Raw genomic sequence first — 15,962 nt, forward strand, 5'->3', positions numbered from 1 at the left:
AGTGAAGACTTATAAATCTCAAACGATCAATATAAAAAAATAAGAACATGAAAAACTTTGCTCTTCCTTCAATTTTGTGATAACACCTTTTTCTTTTAAATACAGCTGTTTTGCTGAATTAGTTTTACTATTTACTCATCTTGTGAAAAGATGGCAAGAGTTTTGCACATGAGGAATGTACTGTTGACTATTACACAGTAAAGAAATCCAGTAATTATACAACTCAACTCCTCCAGGAACAGCATGAGGTTTCTTCTTGCAATTTTAAAGCACTCTGTGTTACCAATAAAGAAAGTTAAACGTCAGCTCTCACACTGAGTTTCTACTTCTGAATTATATCCAGGTGTCTAACTTGACCTGTCTGAATAAGAGCATTCAGGGTCAACTGAAAAGGATTACAAGAATGATTACAAGAATAAGTTTGGAGACAATGATTCTAAAACTAGAGTTCTGCTACATCTACAAATTCGTTTAGATCTGTTTCCATAAAAATCTGCCTTGGCCCAGGAAAGTAAATCTTGACACCCAAAGAGATCCCACTTTGTAAGAAAAGTTTACTGATACCACTGAGAAATATTTCATCTGATTTTTTTAAAGGGGAGTAATTAAACTCGAAAACCCGAAGGCAAAATCATAATGGATAAAGCAAGTACAAAAAGCCCTTTCCAAGTTTGGCATAACTGAGAGGTAGCATCTTGGATTGCATGCATCTATACACGGATCTGTGCATGCTTATATCCAGTAAAATCTAACAAAATAAATATCCAGAAGAAAAAAAATGGTTAGAAAAATAATTTAATAGTGCAGAATGCTATCTGTGTTGCATGACATAATAGCTGAAGTATCTTCTATAGCTGTTGATTAAAAAACTAACTGTGATTCAGGAGAAGAGAATTTTTTAGTGCCTAATCCAATGCAAAATTTAATTCTAATGTTAGAAAAGATCCTACAATCATGAACAGTTGGTCGGGAGTTTTTGGTGTATTTTCTATATCCAAAAAGGACAACAGATTTAACACTGAATGAGGCATGTTACTCTGACTTTCAAAGATGCAAACACATAGCAGAACTCAAAATGCTTTCATCTCAATACAGCAGTGTCTGTTCTGCCCATGCTTAGCAAACTTTTACACTTTCATTGGTCAGACTCTCATCTTTTAAACAGGGTACTCCTTCTATTTAACCAGCATTTCTTACCTTGCTTTGATAGAGAAGGAAATGCAAGCACTAAGGGATAAAGGTATTTTCCTTGTCAGAAAAGACAACAGAAAAGACAACAGTGGAAAGAGTTGAAAGAAAAAGAGTGCAACCCTCCTGTTACCATTTCAGGGCAACTGGTCTACATGATTAGCTGTTTGCCACAAATTCATTATAACTAGGCTGCCAGAAATTCACAGACAGCAGAAATAAAACAAAGTGAGAAATATTGTGTACATTGCACTGATGTTTGACATCTCTGTATCCTCTGTAAAACAGGTAAATGAGTTTCAGATATTTTGAGTTGAACACTAGCTATTTTAGTAAGGCATTTTTGTTCTGCCATTCAAAGAGGAAGGAACATATTCCGTAGTTCAGGCTTCTTGGGAATGAGTTCTGAAAATTTCAATTTGTTTTTTCAGCTGCTAACATACAATGATGAACAGGGGACAATCTACAGGACCGTGCTACTTCCCAAGCTAATTCATTCCAGCCCAGCTTAGCTTAACCCAGGAGAATCACTTAAGACATTTTCCAGTTCACTGCTCAAACCTCTAGCTGCCACTGGGTCAAGGTTAAAGCAAATGTCATCTACCTCTGGGTCTCACAGTGAAAAATTTACGTAGTCCTGGACATGATACAGGTTTTGTAGTTCTACACCTGAAATCCTTCAGGTTCCTTGGACCTACTGGGAAAGGATTTATTTTATTGCAACTCCCAAATGTTCATTTTTGTATGTTTGTTTTCCCATAGAACGTGTGCATTGCTTCCAGCAATGTGTTTTATATTACCTGGAAGAATAGAAATGCTCTAATGGGAAGAAACAATTTTCATCTTATTGCCAGTGCAACAAGATGATGCCATGACTTCTCAAGCAAAGTTATCCCATTTATTTTAGAGCTTGGGGACTGGACTCTTCACTCTCGTACAGTCTTCTGTGCAACTACACTAGTATACACCCAACAAACTAGTGGCCAAAGAGGTATCTTTTCACTTATCACAGACAGAGAAAACTGCATGTCATTGATTTGTAAGTACCTCAGAAGTGCATATAAAAAGGTACTGTCTTTTCTTGGAATGAGTTAATCTTTTCTTTTTAGGGCACATATTGGCTATGTCTTTCTTGACATAAATGCAGTCTGTCTCTCCTGAAGAGTTTCCAGTGAGGTTTCATCAAATATACAACCATAAAGAATTAGATGTAGAGTTCAAGCGATAGCCTGGATTAGGCTGTGTGATAAACATCTACTAAAAAAATTAAGATCTAAAAAAATCTCCTTCATCTTCTTAGTACATCTTGTCTTACTTGCTGTTGCTCTAAGACGTCAATGACCAATGACCCTCACCTTGATAGTAAAGTCTGCAGTAAGAGGCCCAGATATTCTTAAGATCTCCTTGTCAGGAAATTTCTGGAAGTCAATGCTAGAATTTTCTACAAGGAAGGAGCCAGTGGTGCTGAGGCTGTTTTCACTCTTCACACCTTGGAGAGTCTTAGTTTCTAAATCTAACAAATAGAAAAAAATTGTCAGGAAATCAGAGCATTGCAATTTGAAGTGAGAGCAGAAAAAACCCCCAGCACAAATTAGTAATATTGCAATTCTTTCCCAATGTTTTTCTCATTTGCACACTTTTCTTTTTTCTCTTCCATCTGCTTATTGTCTTTGTTAAACCCTTTGATTTTTAGCTCACATTCCCGTCCTCACCCATAGGCCATGTTTTTACTCTCTGTCAGACATACTAATCCATTCCTTGATAAGCATATTTGCTGTTAACTCACTCTCAGTAAGTCCTTGGCCCATGAGCACTGCTAATTTGCTGTACCCTCCTTCAGTTCAAAGGTGGGTCACTAACCACATGTTGTTGTAGTAGACAATTAACTGAAAGCAGGATATCCAGGAAAGAAAGATCAGTATGATGGCAATCCCATTTCCTCTCCAGAAGCCGTATGATATATCCCAGTGGAGTAGAAGAGGAAGGTGGGTGCTGAACCCTGCTGAGTTCTCCATCAGGCTCTTTCTGTATTCACACCTCCCCAAAAGTGGGCATTAATTCAGATACTGTTTTGTAATACCTACTTCTGATTGTCATATTAAAAATAATGATAATTTCTTAAGTAGAAACCAACAGTCAGAAAGTCGGTCTGTTTCATCATTCAGCTAGTTTCCCTACCAACTCCAGACTGTGCTTTACAGAACTTTCACCAGTAAACTGTTTCTGGTAGTTATTTAAAAACAATAGGGCATTTCATCATGAAGGATTTCAAAGTTGCAAACTTTTTACATATATTTATTAATATAGTCACAAAACCTCCAGCACAGAGAGGCAAGTAAAGCATATAATTCATCTATGATGGAGATATATTTTCAAAGACAACAAAATGAAAAAAAAAGTTTTGATTTGCATATATTAAGTTGCTAATTACAGAAAAAAAGTGTAATTTCAGTAATTAGGTTGCTTTTCATGATAGATTAAGGGAATTAATGCAGGAAGTTGCTGAGGCAGTACACTAAGAATTTATGCTGTAATGATGAATTCCTTGGTTTTCAGTGAGACCAGTCTCTTTCTTTGTGCTGCAGTTAGTTAGCCATCTGTTTTTGGACAAGGCTGTATGAATCAGGAATAAAGATGGTTTTAAGACTTGTGTATATATAATCAGCCTTCTGTTGACCTCTCTCACAACCAAAGTTCACAGGGCAAAATACTCCGTCCCTCTGCAACTGACTGTAGCTAATACATATATAAAATCCTTTGATGGGTGAACAGAAAGATTCATGGAGAGCTCTGAAACAAGAAAAAGATATATTTGGACTTATTCATGTTTACACAGTGCAGTTAATCTAAATCTCAACCAGTGACTGAGGCAGACCTTGCTGATTCAAATCTTTTTATCATGAAATATGATATGGCCTAAAGTGAAGCTTTAGATCCATCTCTCCAGCTAAAATCTCATTTCTCTCTGAGGTGTCTTAAAGCTCAATTTCACTGAAACAATAACAAAAGTATGGCATTTTCTACCTCGGAAGAGAACATCTACATTGGAAAAGAAGACAGGAAGGAAGGAGTGGATATCATGTACTGGGAAAGTAATATCAGCCGTACTGGAGCAGTTCAGGAATACCCAAAGGGCCACTTAAAACTGAGGTACAGGCAGCATTTGAACTTTTAACGAATACATAATATCTTCTCGTGGTTTATAACCTATAATTTTCTGGTCTTTATCTGGCTTTAAATCTGAAGAACCCACTGCTTTCTCAACACAAGTAGGGAGCTACAGTACAGGACTAGTAAGCCATCCCTTATTTTGATACCCTGTATAAAATTTTTGGGTGCAAGAAAATATGAAGGCAGCGAAATGATTTGTTGTTTCACATCTTTGCTGACATTCATGTTTGTACCTACACTGTCAATCACAGAAGACATAAATGGTCTGTGCTACAGAAAATTCCTAAAGACTTTTAGAAAAGGAGAAGGGTAGCCCAATTATTCTTGCAATAATATGTGCTACTGAGAGGTCAAGCAGTACCGTTTTGGGTTTTATTCTGACAGTAAATCAGAATAAAGTATTTACCAATACTTTAATATTCATTTGCTACTGATGAGAAAGGAAGCAGCTTGTGAGCAGCTACTGCACTGGAAGATGTGAGAAAGGGGTGCCAGGAGCTTCTGTTCATCAAGTAAATGTATTTGCCTTCAGCTCTAGCAGAGTATTCTCAAATCCTCAGATTCCTTCCAGAAAAGAGGGACATACAGCTGCTATAATACACAGATGAAGCAGGAAAGTGTTATAGCCATCAAGTGATGGGCTAGCAGAACTCAGGGTTCTTAACTTCTTGGAGCAGTATCACTGCTAAAGAACAAGGTTTCATTTTTGTATGCGCTTCAGTTCTTTAGAGTGTGATTTTGTGTGTGTGCATGCACACACGCATGGTGTGAGTGCCTATGTGTGTCTAGGGGAGAGAGAGAGATCATAACAGAAATGTGTTAAAGTCATGAGCATCTTGACGGCTGAGCTGAGCTGCAGGGAAGCTAATACTTTGCTCAATATTTCTTCTCTCAGTGGTATGCGTTTTATTAATTTCAAACAAAAGGACTTGACAGCAAGTGAACCAGCCAAAGGATAAGCAAACAGAAACGGCTGAAAAATTATGGAGGGGCAAAGAACTCTGCACTGCTGGCCAAGGTCTGCTTTGAAAAGAGTGTACCACTGAGGTAACTGGATCTGAGGAAAACTGAGGACAGGACTCATCTGTGTGTTGAAATCAGTGATCTGAGAGAAGAAAACTAGACACCACTGTGTAAACAGAGCACTGCAGGTTACCAAGGCTCTCTTAAACAAGTGTACACCAACTTCTTCTACTTACATAAATGATCGGGTCCTTTCAGCGTGAGGCGAACTTGCCTGCTGCCATAGGGAATAGCAACCACTGTATCTACCACTGTGGGAAGGCAAAAATGCATGGAGTAAATAAGCAAGGAAATTTCCATCTGTTTTCAAATAAGCATTGAAAGAGGTGTTTACAAGGCAATCAAAAGAAAAACCTTAGGACCAATTAAAATCACTAAGAATTATTTTTGAAAATTTGAAAAAAAACTTGTTAAATGTGGTACGAACCTTCTGCTTAGAAGAATCCAAAACTGTTGATTTTATTTATCCCCAAGTCCTTCACAACTGCTTATGGTTTTCATGAGTAACTAATAAGTTTTTATTTCATCACAACTCCACTTAAAACTCTCAAGTATTTTGAATCAGTGTTTGTGGCAAAGCAGAGAAGCATAAGCTTAGTTTGATGTTTAACTAGAGTAGCTTTCCCATTTTTCATTTTTTTTTCCCACTTAAACCCCACAGCTTCTCCATGATCCTGCCCATGCTATGTGATGGTCCCCTACTGCTCTTAGGTATGTCGTCCCTTTCACACCTCTTATTTTAATGATCATAAGTGCTAAAATTCTCCTTCCCTTTCTACACTGCTAGCAGAAAGTCGCTGTAAAAGCAGAAGCCCGTAAGACTGTCATGTAAATAGGTATTACAGCAGGATCTTGCAACTATGGAGCCCTTTGGAGCTTTGCCAATTGCATTTAAACCGAGGTGCGAATTAACATGTAGGTCACATGCAGCTGTAAAAGTTAGTTAGGTCAGCATTTCTAAATAGGCAGTAAGCTCAGTAATGTCCTGAAGGCAGACAGAAAGACACAGAAAGATGATATAAGATGCTATACCTGGATAACGAAGTGGCCTTCCCAGAGAATGCTGACCTGGACAAACCAACATATTTCATTCACCTTTCCCTGTCCTTTCTGCCTCCTTCCCATATAACTGTAAGTTGGGAAAGAAAAAGTATGCATGCTTAAAAGGATTTTTCTGGGGAGTAAGAAGGTGGTAGATGGGAGAGGAACAAAGTCTCTTTCACTCTTTATTCATTAGAACTGCTCACATATATATCATGAAACACCGTCTAGCAGGAGCTACAGCTCTGCTCTCAAAACAATGTTTTGCTTTGCCAGGTGAGGCTAACTCACACAATAAAAGCATTTTATCTTTTATTCAAACATATGAGTTGGGATCTTACACTTCTGACCAGATCAAACTGGGAAAGCTGTTGGAACCCAGCTAAATCAGGATTCTCACTTACTACCGAAATAGTCATTGATGTTGTCATTTTATATCAAAGGTGAAAAGTCAACAGAGAGAGCAGAAACACTACCAGAAACAGGAAATTTTAAGCAATACATTTATTCTTCCAATACATTCATTCATCCAAACCCATAATATCTCAAAGAGTGTGAACTTTTAAATTTTAAATTCTGTAATGCATCACAGGATTTTTTGACACTCTTGAATTTCAGAGCTTTATGGGATGAAATACTCACACTTTTGTTGCCCCTTACCATCCCAGAAGCAAGGCAGAAATTTAAGCAGTCTCTTTGAGTGCCACAAAAGTTGTGTGGACATAAAGACTGTTCAAATTTTCAGGCACTTCTGAACCATGTCCTATTTTCAAGTTCTGATGTGATATGTTTTCTCAAACTACCCAAAATTTCAGTGTCTAAGTCTCTTGTAACACTGGGTTTAGACTCAACACATGTTTTGCTCATACACATCTCCCATACCACACTGATCAGTAAAGCTAGGAATCTTTCCTATCTATACATAATTCAAATTTTCTATTTAGAAAGACAAATATCTAATTTCTAAGAAATTAATTAAATATTGATATTCTAATAATGCTTCGTTGGTACCATTCTGGCATTCAAATTCAAGATACCCAGTAGGATAAATTATTTTATCCATTTTGGGGAAAAACAAGAGTGTGACATATAATTTTGCTGTATAGATATAACATTTTTTGGAATGAGTGTGGAAAAACAGTAACGCGAATTTAAAAAACCCCAATATTAACGACCATTTTGCAGGTCTTATTCAAGGACAGTCCCGTGCCATTATTATATCTGACTGTCTCTCAGTTACAAGCTCTGTGCTGCAGAGTTAATAACTCACTGACATGTCACAGAAAACCCACACAGTTTAAAGACCATGCTGAGCTTATATTCTCAGCATGCATCTTCTGCCCCAGGGTATTGCTAGGACTGTATTTCACCTGATCTTGTAGTTGCTCTCCATTTGAAATCCTAGCACGCTTTATGTGAAATGCAAAGCTCAGTGGGATTTATGTTTATCACACTGCTTCCTGCTTTCACAAAGCAGAAGCAGTGGGGACTGAAGGATAATTTCCTGAAGTTAACAGTGATAAGGAGGAGCCATTTCCTGTGAAGAGACATGAAAGTAAACAGGCTAACATTTAGTCACAGCTCTCTCCAACAATAAGCAGAGACAGATTGTTGAGCAGTTGTGTGGAAAAGACACAAAATACTTTAACAGGTGGTTGGTTTTCTCTGGAGACCATGCATAGGGAAGCCAAGGAAGGTCCCAGATAACTGAGAGGACAGTGGCTCAGGGCTGAGAAGAAAGTGCAAAGTTTTAGGCAAAAGTTAAATGTCATAAACCTACATCAGATTCCCATGAGAGACAAGTTTCTTCTAGTTTTAGGTTTTTAATTTGGATTTTGTCCAAATGGTTTGTCAGTTCTTGTGATGAAAAATTGAGTTCTTTCTATCTCTCGATCACTACTGATATTCAGTGGAAATGTGGAACCACATCTATTTTTGACAGCCATAACAAGAGTAATTACATGAATATCTAGACAGGATTATAATTTCTGTTAGTCTCTTATGAAAATAATCTACTTTGTTAGTAGATGTCAGTCCTGTTTTAGAGAAATACTAAATGCACTTGGTGATCAGCAGAATGTGCTCACAACATATGGGACTAACTCTCTAGCTTCTTGGTGAACACAAAGAAGCCTGCTTAAATTCAGCTTATCTTCATAGGTAGGACGTACACAGTTCCCTAAAGAAGATATAAAATAAAAAGAGAAAGATGCATTTTCTGCAGACTTCCAAAGAACCACCCAAGCCACCCAGGAAAAAAGAATATTTCTGGAATGAATGAAGGTTTTTGTAGCTTTTTTATTATTAGTCTTATGAAAGTATCCTGCCCTACTATGTTTCTGTCTCTGAGGCCACTGGGACATATATACTACCACTATAAAGAGTGAAGAAGCTGTTTCTATAGGAAAGCTAAGTGTTTAAAAGCTCTATGACTTTCTTTCTTTTATGCCTTTGCATGATATAAACACCAAGAGAAAATTACTTTAGTATGATGAGCTCAAGACTGTATTTGGAATGATTCTGAGATATAAACAGCTTCAGAAAGTATTGGGACAACTCTGGAGTAAAGGTCAACTGTCCAACTCCTAGAACAGTCCTCAAGATTGAATACTGCTCTTAGAGAAACAAAGTCCCAAGCAAGGCCAAAGAACATCTCTGCTGATATCAAGTCACTGGTGTACATTTCCCCTCTGATTTTTCTAATGGTGTATGGCAGCCTGGCTTTTAATCCCTTGTTCAGAGCACAGATAGAGCACATAACCAAATGAGAGTATTGATCAGGATGCGAATTAGGGGAGTTTGGAGGCTGAAGGTCAACATCGTGCATACATCTTCTGCATGACCTAGGAAAATTGGAAATTATTTGTGTGTATTTAATGGGGGCTACTGGTGTTTGGCTAGTGAACTGTAGTGAGTGTAGGAACTTCATGGTTGCATGAAGCACACAAAAAAAAGTTGAGTCTGCAGGATGCTGTTCTTGTGGGAAGGTTGAGTTTAACTTGGGTCAATCAGTCAGTGGAGTAATTACATCCTGAAGTACTTCATGAATTCAGAGAATCATAAAATCCTGGAACGGTTTAGGTGGGAAGGACCTTAACATCACCCAGTTCCACCCTCTGCCACAGGGATTCCTTCCCAGTTGCTCCAAGCCCCATCCAACCTGGCTCGGGACACTCCCACGGATGGGGCAGCCACAGCTTCTCTGGGCAGCCTGTGCCAGGGCCTCTCCACCCTTAGAGCCAGGAATTCCTCCCCAATATCCCACCTAACCCTGCCCTCTGGCAGTGAGAAGCCATTCCCTGTGTCCTGTCCTTTCATGCCTTGTCCCAAGTCCCTCTCCAGCTCTCCTGAAGCCCCTTTTGGCCCTGGAAGGGTCTCTGAGCTCGCCCTGGAGCCTTCTCTTGTGCAGGTGAACACCCCCAGCTCTCCCAGACTGGCACCAGAGCAGAGGGGCTCCAGCCCTGGGAGCATCTCTGTGGCCTCCTCTGGACTGGCTCCAGCAGCTCCACGTCCTGGTGCTGTTGGGGTCTCCAGATCTGGAGGTAGCTCCGCAGGTGACGTCTCATCTGAGTGGGGCAGAGGTTGGATATTCCTCAGCTGGCAGATGGGAAAAGCTTACTGGTGTCAACACAGCTGTGTGGATTGCAAGCTATGTCTACAGATAAAGTAGGATTATGTCTACAGAAAAACAGGATTATTTTATAAGGGTAACTTGAAATTTAACTATCAACTAGTCAATCCAGTCATTTAAATGATTGGATAATTAAAATTAATTAGGCCCTGATTCCAGATTTACTGGTGTATTTATGTTTATAGTGACAAATAAGCAAAATGTTGATACAGATGAAGTGCCAACAGTGCTGGGGAAGACAAATGCAGAAAAATGAGCACAATAGATTTTTGGAAGAATTCCAAAATTTTCACAACATTTACACAAATCATTTTGAAGCCAACCTCAAAAAGAATTCATATTCATTCACACATGTGAAGGAGATTCATAACTGTGTCTTTATGATTTTAAAAAACCTAATTAAAAAAAATACTTACTTTTCATAGATTCAAACTTTCTAGTGTTGCATAAAATCATGTATGTTTACAGCAGGGAAGTGAATAATGCCATATGGTTTATACAGACTGCGCACAAAATCTATGATTTTCCTAGCTCTACATAACAATTATACGCAGGCAAATGTGTCGGAAAAATCCATTCTCTAACATTTTTTTCACATTTGTCTCAGTCTAAGACAAATGTGCCATCTGCCATCTGCTCTCTTCCCTATATAACATTCTTTACATTTAATAGGACACCACTGGGAGTAGATACTAACATTTTAGTATTGTGCATAATATATTAGTTCCTTTATCCTCAGCAGAGAAGAGATGAGCACCTTTTTTACCACAAATCAACTAAAACCCATTTAATTACTCATACAGGTAAAGACATTTGCCAAAAAAATTCGCAAACACTATTCTGGAGATTTCCAAATTTGTTCCTGCTCATTGCAGAAAACTTAACAATGAAGTGAAATTCCATTCCTAAATCTTTGTGAATCATTTCCTTTCTCCTCTAATCTACAATTCTGCTTCAGCAATGGAACTCTTACGAGGATTATTCCTTTCTTTCCATCATATGAAATAGTTGCCCTTCCCTTCCCTTCCCTTCCCTTCCCTTCCCTTCCCTTCCCTTCCCTTCCCTTCCCTTCCCTTCCCTTCCCTTCCCTTCCCTTCCCTTCCCTTCCCTTCCCTTCCCTTCCCTTCCCTTCCCTTCCCTTCCCTTCCCTTCCCTTCCCTTCCCTGCCCTGCCCTGCCCTGCCCTGCCCTGCCCTGCCCTGCCCTGCCCTGCCCTGCCCTGCCCTGCCCTTCCTTCTTTCCTCCTACTCTCTCTCTCACTCAGCAAACACAGAGCAAAACACAGATGCACTGTGCTGTCAGCTGCTCTGTGTGCCATGCTCCATACTCATGCAGTTACTCTTTGACAGAGAGAAGCTTTTGTAAAAAGCAGCTCTCCCAGTTATAGAACTCACAAGTATGCACACACTGTCTTCAACAGATATTATGCTGCTATTTGAATCTTTAAAGTCATGTGCTATTCAGCAATTGTGAAGTTGGTCCAGAGTGGTAGAGCTGGTCTGATTAAACTCTAAGGCTGAGGGCAGGTTTTCAGGCTAGCACATGTGATTCCTTTGGTGTCTCTACATAGGCATGAAAATACATCTTTTAATCCTTCCTTCAACCTGACCAGGCACATGCTATCACTCACCTCAAAAGTTTTGGAGTTCCATCTGTGGCGCTGTAAACAGATTGAAAAAACCTGTCTGGGTTTCAGGATAAACTCACTGGGGCACAGTAATGCTACTTTACCACTCTGGGTTAGAGCTGGGTCAGCATGCAGGAAAGGGCATGTTTTTCTGTAGACATCTCTCATGCCTGTGAAGGCATTTCCTGACAACTTAGGTTCCTCAGTTCCCCATAGAACTGAGTGACCATGCTGAGAATGAAGGCACATGTAATGCTAAATAGGCCTTAGAGAGAGCACTCTGCCAGGTTGGTACCACCAGCCCCTCAGGGTTCCTCTCTGCTGTAGCAGCATAAACTATTCTGTTCAGAGCAGTGTGCACTAAGTCCCATTCATAGCCAGCTAATACAGCCAAGAGAGGTGTTGAAAGGGCTTGCTCTCCTGCTCTTCACAAGCAATTAGCTATCTGAGATGGGCAATATGCTGATGACACCTTTCCACAAGCCTCTGTCTGCCCCCACAACCTGACCAATAGTCTGACAAGGCTGCTTTAAACTAAGAGGCAAGCACCTGTGAGGATAACTAGACTGACCACAATTATTCAGGTACCTGAGAAAGAGTGGAGTGAAATCTAGCTTGCAAGAAATGGAAACTTCACTAGAAGGGGAAGGTGGCACTTTAACAGAAGGAACAGCTTACTTTTACTTGCAGAGAGCTGGGATTTATACTGGCCCCGAACCAGCCGGCAGGTGGACCCATCTCCATCGCAGACCCCACAGTTATCTTCCTTGACAGCACTTCCCAGCTGGTGGTCACAGCCAACAATCTGGCAAGAAAGAAAGATGTGCAGTTCAGCGTGAGCGTGACTGGTCAATCCATCTCTGCAACAAATTGCTCTAAATTTCTCTCTTAGCATCTTTTGAGGGCCATAAAGTACCTTAGCAATGAAAGAGGCTGAGCAAATCTGGCTGGGAGTGTGCACTGAAGTCAAATGAGAGATAGTGAACAGGTTAGTACTCAACGGCTTTTGCAATTCAGAGGAAGAGAAGAGTATTGTTGGAGGTTGCTTTTTTAGGGCATTGTGAACATTTTTGGGTCAGAGTCCTATCAGAAATTTCACTTCTTGGAGTTTCACAAATTAAAATGTCTGAAACAGATAAAAATACAGATAACAAACGGACTGATAGATAAAAGTAAAGAGCAGCATGGATTAATAATAACATGGCTCGAAATTTTACCTGCTATGCAGCTGGGGAAGGCATGTGGTTTTAATTATGTTTGACAATAATCCCATTCCACACTGTCAATGCCTGTGTTCAGGCATTGTAAAAGATCTGATAAAGAAGGCTGAAATGGTTGCAACAAAAGAATTGAGAGTCATTGTATGAATGCTATTACCTGCTCCTACATGCAAAATGTTTGGTTCAAAATTTTAAGAGTTGAATAGATAAACTAGGTTTCTCAGTTTGCAAAACCCCTGTAATTCTGAGGAGAGTTAAATAGTAACTTATAATTATGTACATTTAAAATTAATTAATGGACTATTTGTTTAATACAGTTTGTATGTAGGTCTTTTGCTTTAAGTTCTGCATCCAAGTTTTGAAATATGCATGTAAATAATTGAAATCCAAGAAATTAAGAAAGTCCTTAAAGTGCTATAATTACCACTGTAAGTATTAGAAAATGAAAGGCCTTCTAGCATTCTGGCACACAGAGTAAGCAATGAACAAATATTTGTCTATAACTTCTAATGAGTTTTTGTTACGACTCTTAGCCAAACAGAGAATATATATATAAACAAACGAAATTTTAAGTGTTTTTTCAGCTTTAAATTTTTCTGCGTTTCTGAGTTTTAGTTAAATCAGAAAACTAGCTCCTAGAAAATGACGGGAGCAAATAGAGCACTTATCATCAAGACTCATAAAAGCTGTATGTGTAAGTTGCCCACTTAAACATTTAGACTAATATTTCTTATTTGTGCAAATCTGAGTGTGCAGCAGTACACATCTCTGCTAGGGTGAGATATCTTTTATATCTAGTCTGGGTTTGCTACTTTCTCTTGATTTGTTTGTGAAAATGCAGGCTTTAATAACTAGCATTTTCTTTTAGCAATTCAATTCCCATTTCTAACATCAGTATTTTACTAGCTGCAGAATAGCTGTTTCCTTGATTATGTCATATTGACAGTATAATTAATTTAATTTAAATCATTATAGGTTCAAGCTTGATGAAAGCTATCATCAATTTTTTTTTTTATTTTACCTACTTCTTCCAGGTCAGAACCAGGTGAAGCCTCCTATGCTCACACATTATATTATGATCCCTCTAAGGGGATTAATGAAGTCTAAAGAAGTTACAGTCAGAGAAATGATACTTTTTCTTGAAAAGCTTGTCATATCAAGGCTGCAAGAGACATTTTAACACATTAGAAACACCATGAAAAATAATGGAAAAAAAATGAAGCAAAGATAAGTGTATCTTGACACAAGTGTATCTTGTGACTACTCCATACAAAACTTCCAAGTACAGATCCACAAATTGTATCCACAGTACTCTGTAAGATTCACATCTATTTTTTTTTCTGAATAATAATATCCCTACAGGAGCTGAATGACTTTTGATATGCACAGACTGGTATGCTCTAACTTCCATTAATGCCACTGTGTAGACAAGATGGTAAAAAGAATCACTTGCATGATCTGAAAACTGTATAACAGTGCCTACAAATCAGATTTTCCTTCTAGTGCATTAGAGATCACTAGCACTGACAGTGAGAAGGGTCCTGCTAGGGAGCTCAGATAACAAAATAAAGGTTTTCATATCTGCTCAATAATTCAGTTTAGGGTGGTACACAAATCTTTATGGCTTTGCCTATTTTGAAACAAATTTGTGAATGTCTTGGATAGGAAACAGCCTGGATCTTAAATCTAGGTATGAGGTAACCAATTTCAAAAAACTGCATTTACTACTTTAAAGCCCTTTTAACTTTATGAATCATCATCTCACTTGTTGCCATGGGCTATACCCTCATTAAAGTTAATTTATAAAACTGAGCAGTTTGGAGCTAGGTCACAACTTTTGGAAGAAACCACCGGGAAAATCTCAGGTGTGAAAGGAAGTTATATTGTGGTTTGTTTCTTTTTTTGAGTTGGACGGCCATTACCAGTGTACAGTATGAAAATATTTCTTCTGTTGAAATGCTGTGTTTCAAATGGAAGTATGAGCAAAGTGGAAGTATAGAGACCTTTGTGATTACTAACATTTCTGTGGTATGTACAAAATGTATATTAACCTTACTGGACTTGGCAGTGTCTCAGATAATTTTATGCAATTAAAAGTTTTGATGAAATTAAATGAATTTCCTATTTCTCCCCAAGGTTTCTGCAGATTGTTCTTTACTCTGTTATATTATCTGTCTAAATAGATGTGCAGAGCTCGGGGAATATATATGAAATTATCATTAAAAAAACTTATGAATGATTAACTAATGCCTGAAATAAAAAAAAAGTTCCCAAGTTTACATTTTTTAAAAAACTTATTTTCTTTTTTCACTGCCTAGGGAAATTCCTTCTTCTTTTGAAGGTAATTACATGCACTAGAAATGTTGCTAGTGTTTGAAATGGAGTCACTGATGCTTTAAAATGAAAAATGGTACTCCAGATCTCTTATATTAGTTTTTAGAGCTCTCACAGGAAAACATTTTGCAGGCTGGAATCTTATGACAGCAAAAGATCAGACAAAGAAATATTAAAGTTCTCCTGAAAAAATACACAGTTTTTTTGTCTCTGAGCAGAAGAAACAGAAGTTTGTCTGAGTTGAGAACATGTCATTTCCATAACATTATTTTCACTGTCCATCAAGGCTGCAGAGAACTCATTGACAAAATTATGGAATGAGTGAAAATATGTCACCACTGCCCGAGAAATCTGCAAAGGGTTTACAAAGAAGAGGAAGGCAGAATCCTTTCTTTCAGTATCCATGCATAGTGTGAACAAAGCACACAGAGGGAAGGTTTTAAAATGGCTGTTATCAGAGATGTCAAAGATGCAAGACTCTAGGAGAGGCCAGCTATCAAGAAAAGTAGACTCACTTTGTCTGCAGAACTAGAAAATTCTGCCAAGACTCTGACCTATGGGCATGCTCACCTGAAAAGAGGTGGTTGAGGACCTCATAATGAAAATAAGCACCATGGAAGACACTGCTTCATCAGCATGGTAAGCAAAGGATACAATAAGGATACTGTACCTCCTATATACAGCTCACAGTAATGGTTTGGGGGACACAGTTTGAAACAAAATAATGA

General features: G+C 38.5%; 1 protein-coding gene across 1 annotated transcript in view; it reads right to left on the reverse strand.

Annotated features, from left to right (window-relative positions):
* Positions 1 to 15,962, reverse strand: part of ADAMTSL1 (ADAMTS like 1) — a 344,714-nt gene that overhangs the window by 117,098 nt on the left and 211,654 nt on the right. The window contains exons 6-8 of the mRNA XM_066182248.1: positions 12,359 to 12,485; positions 5,559 to 5,633; positions 2,544 to 2,701 (exon numbers count right to left, since the gene is read on the reverse strand). Coding sequence (XP_066038345.1) covers positions 2,544 to 2,701; positions 5,559 to 5,633; positions 12,359 to 12,485 — 360 coding nt within the window. The remainder of the gene's footprint in view (positions 1 to 2,543; positions 2,702 to 5,558; positions 5,634 to 12,358; positions 12,486 to 15,962) is intronic.

The sequence above is a fragment of the Chamaea fasciata genome, unplaced genomic scaffold (genome assembly GCF_029207755.1).
Source record: "Chamaea fasciata isolate MVZ Bird 193981 ecotype frontalis unplaced genomic scaffold, bChaFas1.0.hap1 SCAF_4, whole genome shotgun sequence".
NCBI lineage: Eukaryota > Metazoa > Chordata > Aves > Passeriformes > Sylviidae > Chamaea > Chamaea fasciata.